The sequence below is a fragment of the Megalopta genalis genome, chromosome 2 (assembly GCF_051020955.1).
Source record: "Megalopta genalis isolate 19385.01 chromosome 2, iyMegGena1_principal, whole genome shotgun sequence".
Taxonomy (NCBI): Eukaryota; Metazoa; Arthropoda; class Insecta; order Hymenoptera; family Halictidae; genus Megalopta; species Megalopta genalis.
In genome coordinates, this window is record NC_135014.1 from 6,883,766 (window position 1) to 6,908,241 (window position 24,476).

At 37.0% G+C, this 24,476-nt stretch overlaps 2 protein-coding genes and 1 long non-coding RNA gene across 6 annotated transcripts in view; all 3 read left to right on the forward strand.

Moving 5' to 3' along the window:
* dsx (transcription factor doublesex) overlaps positions 1–24,476 on the forward strand; it is a 188,303-nt gene that overhangs the window by 88,287 nt on the left and 75,540 nt on the right. The gene's annotated exons all lie outside the window — the stretch shown is intronic.
* Positions 14,706–19,970, forward strand: LOC143263874 (uncharacterized). Its single transcript, XR_013037239.1, has 2 exons — positions 14,706–19,534; positions 19,735–19,970. It is a non-coding gene; the product is annotated as an uncharacterized LOC143263874 (long non-coding RNA).
* LOC143263873 (histone-lysine N-methyltransferase SETMAR-like) lies at positions 20,236–23,482 on the forward strand. Its single transcript, XM_076528790.1, has one exon. It carries the CDS (start codon positions 22,079–22,081, stop codon positions 22,469–22,471), a length of 393 nt encoding a protein of 130 aa, XP_076384905.1. The 5' UTR covers positions 20,236–22,078; the 3' UTR covers positions 22,472–23,482.

Below are 24,476 nucleotides of genomic sequence, written 5' to 3' on the forward strand. Positions count from 1 at the left end.
GTAATGGCTGACTATTTAAATGCTGATAACAATTCCCTACACAGAAGTATGAAAAGAGGTGTATTCTAATTAAAGTGACTTAGTTGTTATTAGCAATAAATACAGTCTGGTATACAGACTAACATTTTAACTTTTTAGATACATTTACAGCTAACAATTACAGAATATTTCGGAGAAGCCTTTTTTTACTGTAAGGAACAAAATGACAATATTGCTAGAAACGCAGTGATTAAAATAGAACAGGTTTGGACTTTCTGGCAGCAGCACCGGCTGTTGAAACGAACAGAGTAAAACGTAATCATAAGTTTCATAAGCGCTGGAGTCACATGTCCGAAATATTAATACTCGTAGTACATAATTCCGGAAATGTTTAATGATAGGTGATCGGAACGGTTCTCGGAAATCTACCTGTATCGTCAATAACTGTTAGTTAATAACAGTTGATTAACAGTGATGAATGACATTCGTACTTTCTGTTATACATTTCATGCATTCACAGAAAAACGGTCGTACCCCCTCGGAAATAATAGTACAGTATTCTCGCTATATTGGCGAAAATCAATTTTGGCTTTTCATTGCCACCATTCGAGGCATGTGCGAGTCGGTGAGACACACACTAATGCAAACAGAGCAAACAAATTGACACCGCAGACGTCTCGTCTTTCTGATTAAAATGACACGCCAAAAACGATATGATTACGATTATAATTACTTGTGTAACAACCGGTTTATGTTTCGGACTTTAATTTATAACACAGCGTTCTTGTAACCAGAAAAACGAAACGAGTACAATGACGAAAGTTTCATTAACGAAAAACCAAGTACATATACGGAATTTTTATTTGTTCATTTATATTAAGTATTTAAATAACTCTATAATTTATATTTCCTTATAAAAGTGACAAATTTATTGAATATATTCCTCATAAATGTATCTTTGCAATCTCGATAATGGCAAATTATGAAATTTGAAATCTGTCCTTTTGACGTAAACATGATGTTAACGTTTGTCGAATGCCTCGAACATCAGTCTCTCTTTTTGAATCGCTATCCTCTCTTGCCTGCGTTCGAAATACTACAAAGAATCTTTTATGTACGACTGCAACTCTGGAGACACGATGTTTCTGTATCTGTATAGAGAGAATATTGTAAGTACTGTGTTTCAAGATACGATCAGCTACCGTTTCGTTTTATTGAAAATACAGCTGCATATGATCCTCGTTCGTGTCTGTACACGTTTCGTGTCGGTCGATTTTCTCGGGTTCGCGACATTGATACCATTATCAAGCCGGCTTGCCTTATCCTAACCATTGCGGACATGTATAACGCTACGAAAAACATGGTAACAGTACTCTGAATTCTACGCTCGATGGGTACAATTCGTGCTATACTTTGATAGCAGTCGACAGGTTTAGAACAGCGAAATAAAATAAGCTTATTTACTCCAGATATGTTATCCAGGTCCTGACAGCCATTTAAATTTTGTTGGCACACTATACACGCTTCAACAGCGACGCTCCCAGTACATTTCTACGCTACATATGCTAACAAAATTATAGTCGTATATAATGCTTCTTGAATGTGTCAGATAATTCATATTATGATGGAAAATTGTCCTCCGTTCCATTATGTTTATCTAATTATTTAATGAATAAAATAATAAGCTACGACTAAATAATGAATGTTAACTAATAACTGCTCTTTTCGCTCTCTATACTCTTTACTTAAATCGAGTTGCCTTAAATTAGCATACATTTCACTGGCGCCACTTCATATTTTATCGACTAATAATTTCTCTAAATAATTAATGTACCGTGTACAATATGTTCAATTTAATACGTCGAAGCCAAAATTTCACTTCTGGCGCACTTCCGGTTTCACTAAAAATAACTATGTTTAAAATGTAATATATATATATTTTTTAAATATAGCTATATACTGTTGCATCGTTGAAAGTATCTTTAACTTTTCAATACAATCTACACAAGTGAAATAAACAGTGCAATCAAAAGTAATGTAGATCATTTCAATTTCGTTTTGAAATTATTATATTATTATATTATTCGAACAGCCTCAAACGCAAATCAAGCCGGAAAGGATTAATTTCTATGCAATTTTCTCGTCTATTAGGTGCGGACGGGAGAGAGAGAGAGAGAGAGAGAACTTGAAATTATTTATAATATTGTTGGCCTCAGCCGTTGTATGTTTCACTATCAGCAAATTGCCAGGCCGCTCGCCACGCCACACTTGTGCGCACGTTTCCTTTGTTAAAGAAGCTTATCTTCGCGAGGAGAACGCTCATGGCTCGTATGTCAACTGGCAAGGTAGACGTCAATGAAAGCGATCATAAATAGAGGCCAGCAGCGATATCGTTAATACGCTTGTTCACACTTAAGGGAACTGGATGCACGATCGTCTGAAAACGATCCTGTCGCGGAATTGCGTTATTCATCGTTCCGAGACGTGCATTTAATTTTGTTGGACGCACGCGTCACTTTACCTGTACAGGTAAGGTCGATCGCAGGTTGTCGCGCGGTATTTTTACATTATTCCGCACTGCTCGCCACGGAATACATATGTATTTATCGTTTTCTCGTTGAATATTGAAATTCTAGTTGTAAAGTTCAAAACCGATTACGTTTCACATTACATGCTAGAAAATATGCATAGTTCTGATAGTTGTGAAGCGAAACGTTTGCACATATGACTTATCTTTACATCCTTGATTTTGTATGCAAATATTTCAGCTACACGTGTACAAATGAAATGCAGAATATGCAACGCATTTCATTCTGTACAGACGCAGTTCTTTATCATGCAGTTTATTAGATACAAATTTATTGATAACAACATTTCTTCGATGTCGAAAACTACAAAAGTGTCCTATTAGATTAGACTTTAATCTAATCATTAGATAATATAGAAAAGGTAACTGAAATAGGGGAGCCCCGATTCTAAAATGGACTACAGTTTCTCAAAAACAATAAGGTACTTTATAAAATCACGCGTAACTTAATTTCGTGAAGATCGAAACGTTTATAGCTATAAGATCGGAGTTTTGATTTCGAAGAATTTGAACGAAATTGATTCTTCAAAATCGATTCTCAGATTGATAGCCTTGTTTCGGAGAACTCATAGAACACCGTTACGCAAGTAGAAATCGCAAAACAGCTACTAAATTGCGAATAATATTGATGACTACAATGAATCAACAGAATACTGTCATGATTTTGCGCTTACGAAAAAAATAATTAAAGCAGAAAAGCAAAATCTTCCATATATCTTCTAATGTACGCAGAAAATGCGTATATTAGAATCTCGAATAAAATTTCTCTCGAAATATTTCTCGTGTAAAATTGTATTCGAAATATTTTTCGAATAAAATTTTATTGAAAGCATTTATTCGAAATTGTAATCAACTAATGTCCAACCATGAAGGCTCGAGATACTTTCGAAATTGGAAATCATCGTTAATCTTCCAAAAGAATAAATTTCTGTTCACCGCGCAGGAAATAAAATGAAAAAACTGTCCGCGCTGTTTCCCGTAATTGCGATATAGGTGTAGGCAGTATCGCGGAGTGATATATTGGAAACACGTGTGCCCGTGCTTCTGTCATAACACACGTGGCGTAATAAACTGTCTATTAATATTTATGATCAAATATAGTTAGCCTCCCGACTCGAAAAACCTATCTATAACATTCTGCGCGAGGATACAGAAGAGACAAAAAAAAATGTGAATAGCAGCAGCGAACAATCCTTTGCGGCGACGACGGAGTCTAGGAAATGAAGGCTAAGAACCCGAGCAGGTCCTTTTCGCGTGAAACAATTAACTAGGAAAACCGAGTACAACTAATTTGACGTCGTGCACGCTATTCCGAGCACCACGTGCATCGACGACGGGATCGCGCATCGAGTGCAGCGCCGCGCAGGTGCACCGTGCGACCAACGACGCCGGAGAACCGCTGCACTCTGTACAAGGTCGCACATTCTTCGGGTGAGATCGACATGCCCAACGACTAGACTAGGGACCTGACATTTGTAACAATGTAACCGCCTGTAAGAGCTCGCTCCAGGCCTGATAGTCGCTCGCCTCTCTCGATACTCTTTCGAATCAGAGCCGGTATAATAGACTCTCGATCGGGATCGGTGATCACATGGAGTCCTTCGCAGCGGGAATCGCTGGAGATACTGAAATTATAGGACTTCATTCCGGCTTATAATTACCGAACAAGCCTTACGTACACACAGAATCGGGAATTAAATGCTATTCTTTGCCGCAACATCGTCACGCCGATTTAGAAATGATTTTCTGCTTCACCTCCCGCGAAACTGCGGAATAGGCCAGGTCAGGGACTTCTCAGTTTTCTGCTCTTCGACATCCACTTGGTCCGGTTAAAATAATTTCATTAATACTTCCTGTGCCGCAGATATACATACATATATGACTAACGCATATTCTTTATCAAGCTTGAAAATTCATTTTCGGTACAATGTATTAACACTTTCACTGTTACGCCATCAACGTCTAAAATTACATGAAATTCAAGTATTTTATTGAATCAAATGGAAATTGAAAAGTTAAGGTGCATGACAGCAATTACTTCTTTAATATTCACGAGGATTCTAACAAAAAATTCAGATTATCGTAAAATCATCGTAAAAATTAATTCTCGAATCTGAGAAAATTATTTCGACACCCACGTATGGGTAACGCGACAGTCAAAATGTTAATCCTTTGCCCTGTAATATCGTGTCAGACTCGTTATGAAGATTTGGAACACGATATACCAAATATGGGTGTTGTTTTTAAATCGAAAGAAAATTGTACCTGTACAGTATCAATAATTCAATATTGACACGAATGTAGGCGTAGAATAAATATATGCTGTGTGTCTCTCGTGGTAGTCCATTATTATCGAACAAGTATTAATCTGTGTAATTGCGATGGTAATTATAGTGCAAGGGGTTAAGTAAGCCAATCTTTGTTCTGAATTGATGTGACAAATCATGTATTTTCTACTCTCGTGTTACTGAACAAGTTGTTAAATTTTCTTCTTATCCTAGTTTTATTTTGCGAAGTCGTAGCGACTTTGTACACGTATTAATTAGAAATAGTAATTTCATTTTATTGTAGGCTTGCAGTGGCAATTTCTGAAAATAATTTTAACCCTTATCACCGTACGATTTCAAATAAGAACATTTTCTCACATCGACTGCAATGTGTAGAATACATTAAGTTTGTTCTCACGTTAATAACGCAATGATATTAGCAAATCTTGTAACATTAATAAAGATTAAATTATCAGTTTACAACATAATACCGGTTGTTTTTAGCACGCAATCGTAGTTTTATTTTCTCAATAATGAGCAACGTTTTGTTTTCGATCGTATCTACGTGCTAGCACACAAAGAGACACTCAGCGTCGTTTTACAAATGCAATAATTGCAAGTCAGCATTTCCTGCGGAGAGCAGCGCGCGATTTTCTTTGAAAACGAGCCACATCCTAATGGAAACAAGTGAGAAACTGACTCCCCTTGTTACGTGAAACACTCTGGCGCGGTATTAAAGTTCTACGGCTCGAGGATCCTCAGCGGTTTTTGTAGCAGAGAAATCTTTTTACGGCTATCAGAACGTCGATTCGATGAAAAATTAACGAACATGAAAGCGGTATTATGACTCTTTTTGTACCGAAGATTAAGCGTTCGCTTGGTTCTCTAGCGTTTTATTCGGTTCAGCTAATTTCACGCTTTATATTCATGTATGATAAGTGCTATCTGGTGTTATTTTTCATTCGTCAATTAATGAGCGCGCTTCAAGCTTTATGGATTCGAACATCTCGTATACGCCGGTCTCACAAGTTACTATGCATTAACTTACATAATTTCTTGTCGGCTTAACTGTACATTTCTTTGGAAATTCGCGACAATTAAACTTTCAATCCCGTCAATGAGCAATTTTATTTCCCGATGTTTACATACAGACAATATACGGCGATAAGGTGTTCAGTCTCGTGATAAATGGCTAAGACAGTGTTACGGAGTGATTTGTTGTTAATTAAACGCTATCTACTCCTACAGCTTCGAATTGTTCTCTTAGCAAGCTTCATGCGTAACATAATTGTTCGCCAACCGGAAAATCCTGCGTTCGAATGCTCGGAAAAGCGCGTAATTGTACAACTGGTGGGTAAAAGTCCACGGTGGAGCATAAATAACTGGTGGTTGTCTCTTGATAATTAACTGTTCGGACGCACCCGGGTTGCGTGGGGGGGATTCTAAACGATCGAAAACTGTTAACGGAGTTGCATTTCGCTGGTGTCTGGTCTCTATCGTCGTCCCGCATCGATCAATGGCGTGCAAGTATATACATACCGGTCACGATGAATGGTAATGGTCGTGAGCTTATTACCCGAAGAGCGCACCGCCATATCGGGATTCCACTTGCTTGATAAACGTTATCCTTTTTACAGCTGCTGCTGCTACTCCTGCCCTCAGTCGCTCGCCCGTTCAGAAATTTTACGCATAACTTACTGTTGCAAACCTATAATTACGATGGACTATAAAACGTGACTTGGGACGTAGCGGCAAAAAGGAACGGGCAGAAACAAAGAGAGGACAGCGTGCACGAGAGAGAGAGAGGGAGAGGGAGGGAGAGGGAGAGAGACAGATTGAGAGCCCCGGAGAAAAAGTCTATACGTAAATGGCGATTGCTCAGTGGAGAGAACTTTTGTCGAGGGAAAAAAAACCTTGGAAATTTTCCTTCGAATGGCACCGGTGGCTGATCGAGGTGAAACATGATGGGTATTATAACGCGAGAAGGCTGACTCGAAATATAAAATCTCAGCGAGTGCGTGATATTGGTCTTCGTGTGCGAGAGAATTTTCAACTCTGCTGGCAGCTGCGTTGAATGAAATTCTACTATTACTTGGAAATAGTTTCGAGTCAATTAACGTAAATTGTCTAAATAGGATCTGCACTAACGCAAAGTAACTGCTCCAAATGAATGTCTGAGGGAACCCAAATTTGAATTAATATGGCAAGTCAATCAAATAGATCAGACTCAGCGTAACTAATACGAAACTAGCTCGGAGATTAACTGAATTTCACTAGCACAGTCTGAAACTTGTTCTTCCAACGTATCCTTGATACGATCTAAGTAATGGAAATTAGATAATTACTAAAAGTAGTAAATTAACTAATCCAACGATGTGATATGCAAATTAATTCTTGCCGATTCAGTGCCAGAGACAGCATTATGCCAGTTCCCAAAATGAAATGACATTGTAAGCATATGCAACGCTATTCAGAACGATGTCGTCTGATAAACAATACATTAGACATTATCCTTTTAGCACATCAATAATTGACTCTATTTTGGAGGAAAGTTTTCTCGTACTTTTTTTACATTTTTCCTATGAGACGATCGTGTGATCGATGAAAATTTCGCTTCACCGTCAGTACCGTTCGGAAAAGCAACGGAGCTAATGCGTAAGCGAAAGGAAATCCAAGATAAAGGATGCCTAAGAAAAGTGTTGATCAGCAGAATTCAGACCAGACATCGGGCTAGAGGATTCTCACGTTTCATTCATGGGGTCTAAGGACGGCAAAACTGTGAATTAGCTTAATAATCGGTTGTTGCCCCGCAAAGGGCATTTTAACGTGTAAAACGCAAGACTTGCACCTGCCCAGGGATACCAATTATACTGTCAACGTAACGGCTATGATGCTTAGCTTGGTGAACCTTTACTGTCCCGATCATATTCTCGGATAAAGCTTCGGGAGCGGCCGCGATGCGAGCCATCAACTACTCCAAATTGTCAGGTACAAAGTAAATGTATCGTATAATTAAAGCTGGGCTCTCCGGCATCGAAATAGCTCGCGTCGCCATGCTCACAAAATCACGTGCTCTCGCTTCTACATATACCATGCGCTTTAAAACGCCTCTGTTTCGCTAATTTCCGAGCCGGTTTTCGCCAGGAAAACATCGTCCAATGGAAATCAGTACGAATTTCGCATCGGCGCCGGCAACAACGGAAACCTGTTTGCTGAGCGACAGGTGTCCGTTTATGACGTATCAGGATGCTTCGGTTCCTCCACCGTGAACGTTAATTGCGTGACTTTTTTATAGAACGCCGGGCCGGCGGAACTCGTTGTCTTTCTTTAATTAATCCCTCGACCCGTTCGCGGCACCGGTAATTAAGCGGTAGGGCATGCCAGCCTGCTCGCCGATAGTCCGCGTAAAGAAAAATTAGCTATGCTGTAAGCCTTCCGTAAAGACGACCGGCGAAGTGTCACGCACATTATCAGCTTGCTGTGGAACTTGCTTGAGTTACAAGTGAGAGGATAAAGTAGAGTTGACAGTTCTTCGACGCACTGACACTTTATTAGACAGCAGTAAAGAGGTAGATAAAACAAGGCTGGTTCGAAAGTATAATACAAAAACCGAGAAGTAAGCTTATAAGCCTTAAAAGCTGTTTTATAAAATATCGTTGCGGAAACTGCGCGTGTCACTGCGAATATTTGTACAAAGTAAACATTAACCGCAATAATTGTAGGAAATTTTTGCTTTCCTTCTGATTACGGATCTTTATGCAACTTCCCACTTTTGTGCCGAATTTGATGAGCATTCAACCAAGCAAAAAATTCCTGTTATTCAGAATATTAGAATAGTGGAGTCGGTTACTGTGTGGGGTAATTGCTGTGCCTTTGATTCGTTTTCGGGCATAACTCTAACGTTATGTTTATCGAATAAGACATTAAATTTTTTTATTCTTTAATTTTATTTATCTTCGAATGAAAAAATTTAGCGTGTCTTATTCGACAAATATAAAATTAATTATGCCCGGAAACGAACCAAAGTCTCCATTATCGTATTTATATTTATTAGTACGCGCGTTCTTGCGTATCTTACAAATTCACATAACGCGATAGTTATGTATATGCGCGATCTAGTAAAAGCTTATCCGTTTATTTGAAATTCTAAACCAAAGTTTGAAGAAGATTCATATTGGTAAATCTGTTCCTCTTGATCGCTTTATTTCTTGCGTACAATGAATGAAATTTGTAATGCAGAGAGAAAGTGTAAGGAACGCGCACAATTTTCTATATATTGAAAATGCTTTATATTTTTAGTGCCAGAAGAATTTCCCCTAAATGATTTTTGAAGGAACATTCTTCTTAAGTTTTTTATTTAGTTTTTATTACATGTTTTATGCTAATGGCCGACATGACAACAGTCAGATATCGTTTAAGTCTGGTTAATACTGAAACGGTTTTCTCCGGCAGACTTCGAAACACAATTTAAGAGCAAATGGTGAATCGACTTGACGTGAAGATTTAATGGAGTATTGTGCTTATCGAACGGGTAGTCATTAACTTGGTGCATGCTGCGTATACATATATCCGTGCGTAAAAGAGAACAATCGCTGACAGAAAATTTGTCTGTGACGTCCTTGGAACTACCTTGAGAATGCCCGGCACATCCGTTCGTGATACACAGGGGCATTTAAAATTGTTTTTTTCTGGTTCTGTTATTCTTAATAAGATTTTACAATTACGTATAAAATGTAGAATTTTACCACGGATCGTTACGCATGACGTTTCCATTATGTTTTAGCATTCTTTAACCGTTGGGTGGAAGATTACTATTCTCCTTCCGCATAATAGGATAGAATATGTTTAATCACCCATTCGATGATCGACTCGCCGTTAAATAAAATGCAAATGATTGTTTGCCATTTATATAATTAAATTTAATTAACTGTAGATAGAGATAAGTGGCAAATCCACATCGTGGAGCGATTTATTTTGCTTCTCCTAAATTATAAACGATACGACTGATTGAACTTTAATGACAGTTATTATTCCAAAATATATACGGTAGTAGAAGATAAAAATTCAATAGTATTTAAAAAAAATGAAAAATCGGTTAGGAAACGATACGACTGATTGAACTTTAATGACAGTTATTATTCCAAAATATATACGGTAGTAGAAGATACAAATTCAATAGTATTTAAAAAAAATGAAAAATCGGTTAGGAAACGATACGACTGATTGAACTTTAATGACAGTTATTATTCCAAAATATATACGGTAGTAGAAGATAAAAATTCAATAGTATTTAAAAAAAATGAAAAATAGGTTAGGAAATGATACAGTGAAACAAGTGCAATTGCGTGCGAAGTAGCCTCGGTATCGAATCGTTATTAATGCTTTGCAGGAAACGACGTCGGCACATAAATTAACAATTATTTTCAGAAAGTCGGCCAAAGGCAAACTGATGTTACATACGTCAATAAAATTGAAACGTAGCGCACCTTTTTGTTGACAAAGAGTCGCCTGACGATGAGTAAGTTTCGCGAACTCGTGTACAACATTAAAATGCAACAGCGGTACGTCCCGATATCGGATTATGTATGTATATGTCGTCGTATGATTACATATTTCTCACGTAGGTTGTACATAAATATTGAGAATGCATTCGATGAAAATGACAATAATTGTTGCTTAAAACATTCAAACGATATTCAAACGCGTGAGATTGCATTTTTCTGCTTGATTTCATGAATTTTCTATGAGCCTGTCACGCTTGGGTCGACAATATGTATTACTCGAAGAATTCATGCAAACTCGTTTCCCTTCGAAGTTAATCTAAAAGACCGTATTGGTCGTTAGCTGATTGTCACGGCTTCGAAAATACGAACGTGGGGTCTGAATTATGCATTCTTGTACACTGTAATTACATAAAGGATGCTCTGTTGCAATGCGAGTTACAAATGGTTGGTAAGTGGACGGACGCAAAACTACTTGTTTTTAACCAGCTAGTTATCAACTTGACATCAATACGGCAACCAACGGTAAACGTGCATTTGTAATAGATAATAGAATTTGTAGCATGCGAATGGAACTATTTTTACTTTGGGGAACTATCGGGCTTGAGAATTATTTAGTTACATTTATATTAGCAACGTTTCATATATAGTAAAATATATTCTTTGAGAAGCAAGTATTACCCTTAAGCGACGCTGTTGCTAAACAAATCACGTATACAGACTAGAAAACACTTTTACATTGGGAAAAAACTTGTCAGATGGTCGATAATCAAGTCACTGCAACAGAGACGGAAAGAAAATGAAGAGTAATGTTTCACTATGTCCATTCTAGGACTTCAGACAGATCATGAATTAATCACACTGTACCTGTTAGTATTTGTATTGGAAGATTGAAACGTCGGCGTTAATAGGAAAACGAGACTAGCATCAGGAAATTTACGATATGAATTTCATGCACTGTATACGTGTATGCTTGAGATGAAAAGAATTATAAGGCAATTAAGCACGTTTTTACTAACGATACGATATCCTGCTTTAATTTCGATCATCTTCCATTTATTAATCCGAGCCTCGTAAATTAATATTTCATTCACACTGTGTTTTACTAATTGAAAAGATATTATTAGCTTATTTATTTCACCCTTACATTGTCTACTCACAAGTATATGATTCTCCAAAACTGTAAAACACCATTAAACCTAAAATTTTACAACGTGACCAACGAAACCAAATCGAAACGATTTAAAAGTTACAAGTACGAGAAACAATGTTTATTCGTGAAGGTTAACAGTCTCATTCGTCCATTGCTGGTTGTACAATGTCAATAAACTTCAGAAAAATAGATGCCTTTATCTGTTAGATAAAATATAGGTCGAACAAATATCACAGCATTGCTTCGATAGTAATTCCGGATTATTAAACATTATTATTAAGGATTATTATTAAGGATTGTTATTATTAAACATTATTATTAAGGATTAAGGAACCAGACAAAATTGCAAGTTGACTAAGTAGATCCTTGTTCCGATCCACTTTTTTTTTAGATTACCGGTACGCGCCTATCAATCACGTGTAATATGCATATGAAAAAAGGTGTGATTCTCACAGGTTTCGCTTAGGTAGCACACATGAAATGTGCAATTTCGCCCGGTACTGCTCAAGCATACGCCGGCACGCTCACATGGGCGCCGCAGGCCGCCACGGCTCGATAAATTCAGCGGGCTAATAAATCTAGCGTCGGCCCAGCCGCTCCCCAGGCGTCGTTAATTAATCGTTCATTAAAGTTTCTTTGTACGTCGCGAGTCGGCGTTGGGCACGTAGATTACGTGCAAACGAGCTGGCCGCATGCATAGTTTTCCGCGACTCATTGCCACAAGTTAAACTGACGTATCTTCTATCGTTTAAAAATGACTTACGCAACGCAATGTCAAACCACTTTTTGTCTGTGTGTTGGAAGCGGTGTTGCGTCGATACACATCTCTCTATTTGTAGGCACGTGTACGAGCATGGACGTCTGGCGGACGTTGTGTGCCGCGCATTTTCCGTGATCAACGTCGCATCTCTTTGCCCCGATCTTTCCCTCGCCGGCCCACAATCATTCGAAAGACACCAACTGTATCTCGGCGATATCGTATTTTTGAATTTCTCGAATTTCAAGCTGGATTATTAAGAGGCTGATAGATTTGTCTCCAATGCAGACGACATTTATTTGATTAAAAGTTATATAGTAAGAAAATTTTTTTCATTTATTTTACGCAATCGCGATCGCTGCACGGAACCAAAACGTGTCACGAAATTTTCAGGGTCGTTTCTAGCCGTCGATATAATTTGGAAAATTGATGTACACAGTGACAATTCTCTGCACGAAATTAGTAAATATAGAGTAAGTAAAATTATACCAAGTAAAAATAGATCTGTTTCATTAACAATTTTAGTATATATATATCATTATTCTGAAATTCTTTTAGTATTTTTGCTATTGCAAATTGCACCTTCATATTTTCCGCAGTTCACGTATAACTACTATTGTATTGTAACGTTTAATTTCGTTCAGTTAACGAGTTATTTGGAAGATTGTTCTTTTTCGTTGCTCATGTAACAGCGCCAAACACTTCCGTCAAGCGCATTCCGAACGCATCGCATAGATTACAGAGCGTGTCACATTCGCGTATCTCTTTGCAACGCACAAAGTAACTGGCGTTGCGTGACTACAATGCCGATGTCGCCGTTATGAATGTATGCACAAGACGTTAAGAATCATTAGGGCAGTCTCGTTCGTGGTGTTTTTCTTTCTTCTTTTTGTAGTTCAAGTTTACAGAAACTGGTGCGCTATCGTTCGCGAGTATAGTGGGTCAAAAAAGTACGGTTACAGTTAGCATTATCAGCAGCACTTTTTTGCACTCTTAGATACTTTGGCACTATATCAGATCTATATACAGATATGTATCTATTTTTGTAAGCCTATTCATAGAGAACGGAGAGAATCGAGTAAAAATTCCTTTACCTTATTCGAGGTTTATGATGTAGAAATATAAATCAATTTTTTAAAATGTGAAACATCCTTTTCACGCGGAGCTCTATGAAATTAAAAGTATTAAAAAGTATTATTGCCGTGCGATCGTCATTCCTTAATAAATTATCATTCAGGTAAGGTATTGCCACGCTCTTACGCCGCCAATCGTAGCTTTATCAGTATCACATAATTACAAAACATGCAACAAGAAATGTACTTATAATATTATAATTTATATACTAATATAGCACGTCATTATCCAAGGAGAACATTTGTGCTCAAGTTGTAAGAATAATATTATTCGCTGCTCTTTTTCTGTTCTCTTCGTGTTTCTCCTCGTTCTCGCTATAAATTATTAATGAATAGCTTCCTGAGAATTTTAAAGTAGTCTATTCTAAATGAAAACAATTCTCCTTCCTGAGAAACTAAATTATCGTCTAAAAATCTACAATCACGAAGTTTTACAGCTTAATAAATGAAAATGGTACTTCTTTTCTGGTTCCATTAAAAATTTGTTTCGCTCAATCAGTAAACTTTCAATCACTTTTTGATGAATAAATAATCTTACTGTTTTTGAACAGCACTGCATACATAAAGATACTTTGGAAGTATGTTGTATCGTGTGTGCTAAAAATGCGCTAACATTGAGTCGTTATGTGTCAACGCTCTTATCGTTGTACATAGAAATATATCGCTAACAATTTGTAAACTTACATATGTAAACTTGCTTTTACCATTCCATTATTTTTCCCTGCTCTTATCATTACATAGTAAATGTTTTTTCTTCATCGGTACTACTCAAGAGACAATAATAATTTAAACACTACATTTTTTTAGATAACACCGCAATATAAGATGATCAAGGTTTAGCACTTTCAAACGGGGTTCTTATTGCTTATCGTGTGACGAGTCACTTCTGAATATATTCGTTAACTATCGACATTTTTCTGAACGCGATCGTTTCGCTTCATTTTTTCCGGCAAATACAATTTGTATATAATTCTAGTGTAAAGAAATTCTAAGAAATGTAAATTGCACTAATGTACAGTTTTCTCACACGTTGTATTTCAATGTTGCGATTTCTATTATGCGGTTACGTAACGTTCGACGATGAGATATCTCAACGTTGGTGATCAATTCGTTCATTGCGTACGTTAAGCCGATCATTGGGGTAAGGATTTGTAACCCCGGTCGGTTGCGAGTGTTGCGACGAAATAATGGCGTACGATACGATCGCGTCGCAATTAATTAGGCCGCTCGTTGCCGTATAGTAATCATCCGAGTGTCAAAGGAGCACATCGGCCAGGGCGGTGAACGTGTGCAATTCATGTGGACACGTGGACGAACAGGTTCGCATTTTGTATTCCTTTTTCTGCAATTCGTAGTCATTTTGCGTCGATTTCTTCTTTTGTTAACTCAAGGACGCGTGCTTCACCGCAACACAGTGAGGTGAATGGTTTATCAGCATTTGTAATATTACTTTGCCACAAATTGCTGCTCTAAACTGCCGAAGTCAACAGTTCAACGCGCGTTTACAATTTTCCGATAGCTTTTCGAAAATTATTTTAGAAGGATTATTCGTTAATAATCCTTCTAAAATAATTTATACAAAAATATTAATTCATACAAATTATACGAAGGGCAAAATAATTACGATCCGCATTGCTAATACGGATAATTTGTATGAATTTAATAGAATCATTTAAATAACTAATGATCATCAAAGACAAACGGTATTTAATTAAATTAATATTCAGTTCCAGTACGTAAAGAAAATCGTAGATAGAAATAGATAACGAGACGTATTTTTATTTAATTATTTAAATTCATTGTTACTGCTTCCGTCAAAATATATGAAAACAACAAGGTTCGATGTACACACTAATACAACTAGAGATCATTTTCGTCGGATAATACAAAATAAGAATTGTCGTAGTTCATTTTTGTAATAAATTTCACATTTTTTCAAAGAATATTTTAGTTACGCCGAGCATTTTCAAAGATCTCTTACGTTTGTCTAGAAACACAAAAAGTTCTAGTCTGTTTAAATTAGCTTTCTTAGCTGGCACTCTTTGCAACCTGAAATCCATTGTTCTATCAGACCCCATTGTTTTTAATGCTTTTTAAGGCTTACTGTCACTCCCAGGAACGTTACTCCAACCGATGTACAGTCACCTCGATTCGTAGAACTGATTAACAAGAACAACTTGTACCAGTCGGACAATATCGAGATACGTTGTCACACTTTCTTTGCATAGAAAGAACATGCTGACGCTTGCATAATACATAATCGGATTTTGCATAGCTGAAAAATCATGCTGCTAATAAAGTTCAGCATTCGCTTGTAGCGACACGAGGAATTGGCAACAGTTTTATGTGCATCAAGACGCTAGTTTGTAAACCATTAGTTCGTGCATAATCTGTATGCACGATCTACGCGTTCTATCACCTCGAGATCTTCTATAATATCCTACTCCTCGATTATCCAGACTAAGAAGAGTGATTAATGGTTCATGGGAGTGATGGAACAATTAATTATTGGATATGAGTTCGTACAATGGAACAATTAATTATTGAATCTGAATTGCCTTATACGGAATTATTTAACTGTTACACATATATTTGGCGAATAGAGAAATAACCCAGGTTCTACTGCACCAATTTAAAATTCAAAGAACACAAGTAACAAAGTATAGGTCTAATCGTGTTACCTACCTGTCGCATTTTAACCAGCTGCTTCAATAATTGGCTTCGCGGAAACTGGTACACAGGCCTAGCTTTTAATCAAGGTGGCGCAACTTCGAAACGTGTCGCATCGGTAAAGATTAAATCAGTTTTGAGTTATTATACTATTTCGAGCCTTATATTTTTGGGATGTTCTATCTTCCAGGTTGCACTTTTAGCGATGAAAACGAATCTTCAAATTTGCTGTTAACATTTGGAAACAAATTACAATCTTGAAGAATCCTGAAATTGATAGAAAAAAGTTATTGAAAAAATTTACTGTTCTATCGTTTCACCTGCAACGTTCTATGAAACAATGTGTGCACCAACATAAAAAAAAATGAAAATTTGATCGGCAATATGGATAGACGAACGATGCTCCTTCAGTTGACATAGATGCGCAAAGAAACGTTTTTTTTTTTTGGGTTAAATAGATAGGTAAAAGAAGATCTAACGGGACCTAGGAATCTAGGAATGCGTACGGTCCTGGCAGCTCGCAATCTTCATCGGCGTTACTATCTACCGCGGCCTTTATCGCGACCGCACGTGTCGTGCACATAGACGCGGCGCGCGCTTTTGCAACAGTGTGCAAAAGTTGCAAGTGGCACTCGTCAGTGGGAATTGCATCAGATACCGGGAGAATCCGGATAGTCGAACGTGATCTCGTACAGTCCGGCAAGAAAGTTTGGGTCGGAGCTAATTCTGTCAATGACGCGCTCCTAGACGGCTACTACGAAAAATGAAACATCGCGCGTCGGTCAGTTATGCGAGAAATTGCACGGGAAATTCTCGGTCCCGGCGGACCTGCGAATTTCCTTTGGTAGCGCGGACCCTCCGGCCCCGAGTCTAGACTCCAGCCAATCGCCGAATCATTTCGTAGCCGTTCTTTCTTTTCCCGTTGCTTAACAGATCAAGCAATAATACTATATCCTATGCATTTGCATCGTATTTGCAAATCACGCTTTGCACGGTTCATTGGATCCGAGCAATGATTGGGACTCGTAAAAATCGCCGCGAGAAAAGATTTAATGTCTCGACCGGACGAACTATTTTACCTTAATTGCTTAGCTGCGTCGATCTATTTTTGAGATCAATTTTTTACGCGTTTCATCGATCACGATGGGTGCAGTTTCTTTCGGCAGGTTGTTCTAGAATTATTTTAAAATGCGCGAAATTGATGAATATATTACACGAGCATTTTAATCTAAATCGTAGCAGATATATCGTTGTTGTAAGATGTAAAATTGTCATTCTTTTACGACGTGTATACGCGTTGTCCACAGCTAAGAGGTTAATTATTTCTCGAACTATCGAATTCTTGACGAACGAACAGCGGGCCTTTATAAAATTCATAAAACAAATATTTGAATTAATATTGCCGATGCAAGCTTTTGTAGGTTTAATTAAATTCCGTGCCGTCTGGTGCGATCGTCTTTAAACTTTATGCTCACAATAAAATGACGCAGGCAGCTGATGCATGATTAAAGTCGTAATGCCCAAGTCATGAGCAATGCTGAAATTTTTATGAAATTGTGTCGTAAATTCGCCGTGCTACCTGACAGTGGAAACGCGCGACATTCGGGTGACACGGGGGGTGCATCCCTCACGGCTGCCGTTTTCACGTAGAAATCTAATTCTGGATTGTTTTACACAATTTAATATACTTCCCCAAGTAACATTCTGCTACATTCTGCTATAGCACGTTTAATGGTGCGCGACATGCCCGACATAATCCATGAGCTGCTGCGTAACGTATCGTTCCAAGACGCTTATAAAATATTACTGTGCCTATTTTCTGCGATAATTTTCGAGGAATTTCAGAAAGTTAATACATACTTCGCCACACAAATGTTTCCACAAACTTGAAGACTAATCTTTATTACAATCTATTACACAATCTAAACTTTGTCATTTCATTAAGCCTCTTATGGTGTTCGCAAAACCACTAGGTTATACGGAATCGACCAAGAAAATACGCGCATGTCTTTGGAAACTGCAGTATAATGTAATCTTTTTAATGTTATTACACGAATGGATACAATAATTAATGTGAGAATATAAAGGAAAGTAAAAATTTATTTGCAGAATTCAATCAAGTTTGACCTGGTTAAGGTGGCGATTGAAAAGCGTACAAACGGTATTTTTCTAAATTTGCGTGTCTTTTGTGGACACCGGTGTGGTAAAAAAAAGTACCGAAAAAGAACGATGTAAATATTCTGATAATTTTATGAAAATTTTCATGTTGATAATTCGAAGAAAAGTTGAGAATGTATGGGGCCGGCAGTGGCAGGCGAATCCGCTTTTTCCGACTTCTGCGAACATGTTTCATTCTCCCTCGTGAGAAACAACGCGCACATCAATTTAGAAGCATGTTCCCCACCTCTTACGTGACACGTCGGATGGAACTCGAAAATAACTCGCAAATCACGCAACACGAAATTCGGAACATTTTGTGTCTACGTATAATTTCTGCATCATTATTTGTTCGGTTCTACAGCGGATTTGGGTTAGGTTTGGTTTAGGTTTCGGTTGCGGAACGTTACATACACAGTCGTCTATCAAATTCTGCAGATGCTATTTATTTTGTTCATCGGTTTGCTACAACGTCCCAGTGTGAAACGTGAACGGCGCATATTAGACCGCGAGATTCGAGCCTCGAGTACTGCACATAAATCAAAGAAATAAAAGAAAACGATGCAGTTTATCACTTGCACGTTGCACTTAACCCAATAAAGTTCTTAATAGAGTGTATAAATTCTTACTCGGTGATTATCTGTATCAAGTGCTGACATACGTGAAATAAGTTCAATAAGCTTAAGAGTCTGCAAGAAACCAAGCATTTCTCTGATTAAGCACTAATTGTAAGTAAACACAGCTGTAATGACGAAAATCGTAAATTTGATACTGCACTTATCTATGCAAACGCTATAAAATGAAGCTGCAAATAGTTGGAATTGTGTTCATTGAACACGCGGGCTTGGAACAGAAATTACTATCTGTTAATTAATTAAGTATTAATTAATAAATTTGATGTGCAGCATTTCAATTGTCTATACATCAATTTGTTCTCAAAGAATATGATTTTACATATTCAACAACACGATTCGTTCATTAGGAACACTTTTTGTAAAAACAAATATAAGCGTATTAGCTTAAAATCTTCATTTCTTTTTTCAATTATTTTTTCATTTTTTCTTTTTTTTTAAATTATTGCGTCAAAAGTCAAAATAATCTTCAATGATACTGCCGGACTAATTGACTCGAATCGAATTACTCCGGAGATCAAAGTTTACGTGCTAGAGGTAAATGAACAGGATCTCAGAAGAAGTAAACGAGAAGCTGTGCGTGTGCGCCTCGTAAAGAGAAGCAGATGGAATCTGGTTGCACAAATAGACATGGAAATGGAAATGAGAGTGGACCGACACAGGACAGAAATACAGAGACAAGGAACTACTACATCTCGGTAAGCTGACTCAATTAACATGGCTCAATTACAGTCGCCCCGTGGTAATTAAAAATCCTTAACACATACTTTAATAAATTAACGAGTTTCACCCGTTTAAGAAACTATGAAGTAAGAGTTTTTATAAAAATGCCATATTTTGGATATATTTACTATGGACTTACTATGATACAAATTTTCTAATGATAAACTTGTTACAGCTTTACGGTTTCGTATTTCATATATTAATTGTTATCGTAAATCTATACGCACTATATATTTATTACTGTAACTATGACTTAAACAAACTAATACATTTCTAAAATGACTGGACTGCGAATTTCACTCATTTATGACAGAAACGAGTTGGTGCAAGTCGAAACACTAGAAAGATTTACAGAATGTAAGTTATTAACTGAATCTAAATATCACATTAAACTTCCTGTTTTTCAGAAAAGTTCATGCGATAATTCCATGTAAGAAACAACTGTATATAAACATATAATATAATATAATATATATATATATATATATTATATTATATGTTTATACAATATAATATATAATATAATATAATATATATATATATATATATATATATATATATATATATATATATATATATTATATTATATGTTTATACAATATAATATATAATATATATATAATATAAAAAATATATATATAAACATATAATATAATATATAATATAAAAAATATATATAAACATATAATATAATATATAATATATAAATAAATATAAAGGTTTCTGAATGTTAATCAGAGTCCCCATTGTTCAGTATAATTGCGTGGCTCGTTCTGCGTCTCATAGTTTTCCGGAAAATTGAAATTCCCTGCTCGATCAGTCGGAACTATACGCGGCGACAGAAGCACCGTCTGTCAGTCACCTAATGCGCGTCAGTCGCGACACTCGCTTTGTAAGCGAGACTAAAGCGATGCTCAAAGCGTGTGCGAAAGAGTCCGTGGCGCACAATCTGATTCGCAGATAAAGAGGAACGACGAGCCGGGGTCCGATCTCTCGACGTCGACGTAAGTTGCATGCGATAACGCGATGAAGATCGCACCGTCGGTCATGAGAAGTTCAACTCACGGACGAAGATGGATGGAACGCAATCGCTGCGCGGATCTGTGTTTGCGAGATAAATCGCCCATCCGAAACTGACGTCTCGCTGGTTGAAGGAGCCTTGATAATTGCAGTCCGCCGCAACAAATTGATCATTATTTCAATAAACCTTTCTGACTCGATCAGAACCAAGGGAAAATTGTTTACGCGTTGGCTTTCTTAGTCGACGCTGTTTAACTTGTTTACATTAGCCCACTGAAATACGGGACCACTATTTTTACGTTTCTGGTGTTCCAAAAACACACGAACAAGCAATCAAGTCTAATACCTTCTGATTCCCTCAATTTCCTTTCTAAGGACGCTTTATTCTTTAGTAATTTCAGTTTACACGTTTAAAAATGATGCTAGGTTTAATACGGAAACAAAAGGAACATTGGTTTATTTTCGCTGGTCAAAACTTTCATTTTCTAGCAGACAAAAATTGGTCCTTCTTATTTACTCTATAATGTGGTTGATTTCTTTGTCATAAATCGGATGTAAACATGAATTTTAGGTGGTACTAATATTGAGTTTCAGATAGTACGTGATACAGTAAATTCTCCCTAATTCGCGCTCAGATTGCACACGAAAATGGATAATTTGAGAAGACGAGATACAATTATTCGAGCCTTGCGTCTCATTTTTATAGTTACCGATTCTCAACAACTATCAAAACGAGACGCAAGATCGAATAATCGTATCTCCTCTTCCCAAATTGTCCGTTTTTCTGCGCAATCTGAGTGCGTATTAGGGAGAAATTACTGTAGTTCGAATTATACATGTAATTGAAAATTATTTTTTTATTTATTCATTGTTCTTCGAAGCAAAAGACGTGGGTTTAGTGACAGTTTCTCATTTCGGCTGTTAAGACAATTTCAGACAGATCTTCAAACCAATCAGAACAATCGCCATCCGACTCATGCAAAACCAAACCACGACGAAATTTCAGATAGTAGTTGCATAGCTTCCAGGAAGACGTATTATATTAAAAAGTATTCTACATAAAAAGAGTATTATACCAAATAGGGTCTAAAATACATGATTTCAACTACATATATATTGTATATAAAAACATAAAACATATTAGGTTGGGGAAAAAGAAATCCATTATTTTTTCGATAGATGGCTATAGTGATCGATATCTCGTAATGTATCGATCAAACAATTTTAGATTTATGCTCGTTGAAAAGGTGACATTTCGCACTAAAAAAATCCTTTTGCAGTTTTTCGTTTGGTCCATTCAGTTGTGAGTTACAGGGTGTTAAATATGGAAGTCAACAAAGAGAAAATTCGGTATATTTTGTAGTTTTTCTTTGATAAAGGCGAAAATGCAAGCCAGGCCGCTGAAATTGTGAATGGTGTTTATGGTGCCGATACTGTAACAGCTAATCACGTGCAATTTTGGTTTCGTCGATTCCGTTCAGGCATTTTTGATTTTAAAGATGCCCCTCGCACAGGCGGAAAATGTCGATAAAATCACAGAAATAATCGAAGTTGACCGGCATGTTAGTAGTCGTAGCATCGCCCAGGAGCTAAAGATCGACTATAAAACAGTTTTAAACCATTTGCGCAAAGCTGGATACAAAAAGAAGCTCGATGTTTGGGTGCCACACCAATTAACACCAAAAAACATGATGGATCGAATTTCCATCTGCGTAGCCTTGGCCAAACGGAATGAAATCGACCCATTTCTTAAACGAATGGTGACTGGGGATGAGAAATGGGTCACATACGACAATATTGTGCGAAGACGATCATGGTCAAAGTGTGGTGAACCAGCTCAAACGGTGGCCAAACCAGAACTAACGGCCAGGGAGGTTTTACTGTGTATTTGATGGGACTTGAAAGGAATCATTTATTATGAGTTGCTTCCGTATGACCAAACACTAAATTCAGATCTCCACTGTCAACAACTGGACCGTTTGAAGCTAGCGATTGACCAGAAATGGCCAAAATTGGCCAACAGAAGAGGTGTTGTGTTCCATCAGGACAACGCAAGGCCACACATGTCTGTAGTGACTCGCCAGAAACACCGGGAGCTTGGTTGGGAAGTTTTAATGCATCCACCATATAGTCCGGACCTGGCACCAAGCGATTACCACCTTTTTCTCGCATTGCAAAACTTCCTGAGTGATAAGAAATTGGGATCAAAAGAATATTGTGAAAATCGATTACTAGAGTTTTTCGCCAATAAGGACCAAGACTTCTATGTGAGAAGCATAATGAAGCTACCTTTAAAATGGCAACAAATTATACAACAAAACGGTGCATATTTGACCCAAATTGGACAATCCGAAACATCTTAAATAAAGTCTTGAATTTCATGCAAAAATAATGGATTTCTTTTTCCCCAACCTAATATATAATATAAAATATACATTTATATATATAAACATATGTCAGGTATAACATATATACACATATGTACAGGATGATCCGTTTAACTGGACGTTATATGGTATTATTGGAAATGGGTAGATAAATAAAAGTAAAACGCAGTGAATTAAACTTATCCCTTTTAGTTTATTAATTTGATGTACGAGGAAGGACCGTCTTTACTCTCCTGATTGCTCCAGGAGACTGAAGACTATTCACAAAGACGAAACCAAAAACGTCACCTAAAGATAAAGAGCACTCTGTTCTATATACATATGAAATCATTGTTTATCTAATGGTACTCTGGCGAGACTCTCGGCGTCGATTCGTTTTTGTAACTTATATGCTAGAAGGAAAAACTTCTGAGTATTCAAAAGAGAGAAAATAATCCAATAGGTATAAACAAAAATATTCCTGCAGGTGTAGTGGTAGGGGTAATATTGAAATCAAATTAATATTTTGAAATGGGACCCTGTATTTTTTTTATTCATAATATAGCAGCGTTTGTTCGGACGAATACAATCGCATATCACATGATATTATAAGAAACTAAAAGCATGAGCTTAGAAACATAAAAGGGAGTGAAGTGATCCGAGATTTCCTAGCGACTTGCGTTCAGCCGTCTCATATGCATTCCACTTACGTCATTTTACTACATGGAATACCATGTGGTAGGTCATTGAATTCGTCTCAACAAACGCTGCTGTATTATCTAACGTCCGTCCAACGTCCCCCTCTATACCAAACAACTTTTTGTGAGAACACGTTTTTGATAACTTCAATCACCGAGTCCAGTTAAACGGATCACTCTGTATTAGACACTAATGTTCTCAAGAACTCACTTGCCACCAAAGTTCTTCCAAAGAAGTTCTTTCAACAGAATTAACCCGAGAAAGATAACCTACGTCGCAGAGGCGCCTGCGAAATAAACAACTGACTGCACCGTGGATGACGCAAAGACTGGAAGCACCCACTTTGCCAAGGCATGTGCGAAGCAACATTGAAAATATTCTTCCAAAATCTGCTGTACAGGCTTCCACAGATGATGAAGAAGAACCCTCAGCCAAAAAAAGGCGTTATTGCAGTCTTTGCACGTCTAAAAAGAAAAGAATGTCAAAGGTGACCTGTGCCAAATGCAAAAAGACAGTTTGTGGTGAACACAAGAAAGACGTTTGTCATGACTGTCTCTAAAGAAATTTTTTATAATATTATAGTTTTTTTTACACTGATTATATTATAGTCTACTAGTTTGTAAGGATAAAACACTATTTTTTGTGATATTTTACGGGATTTGTTCCCATAAACCGAAGACTGTTGATTTTTGTTAATTTTTCATAGAGGTCTAGTGATTTAAGTTTAAAATTACTTAAAATATAAAAAAATATAATATAAATGCATTTTATTTTTACAATAATGCCAAACCTTTAAAATGACTAGATTAACTTAAATAAATATCCATTGTTA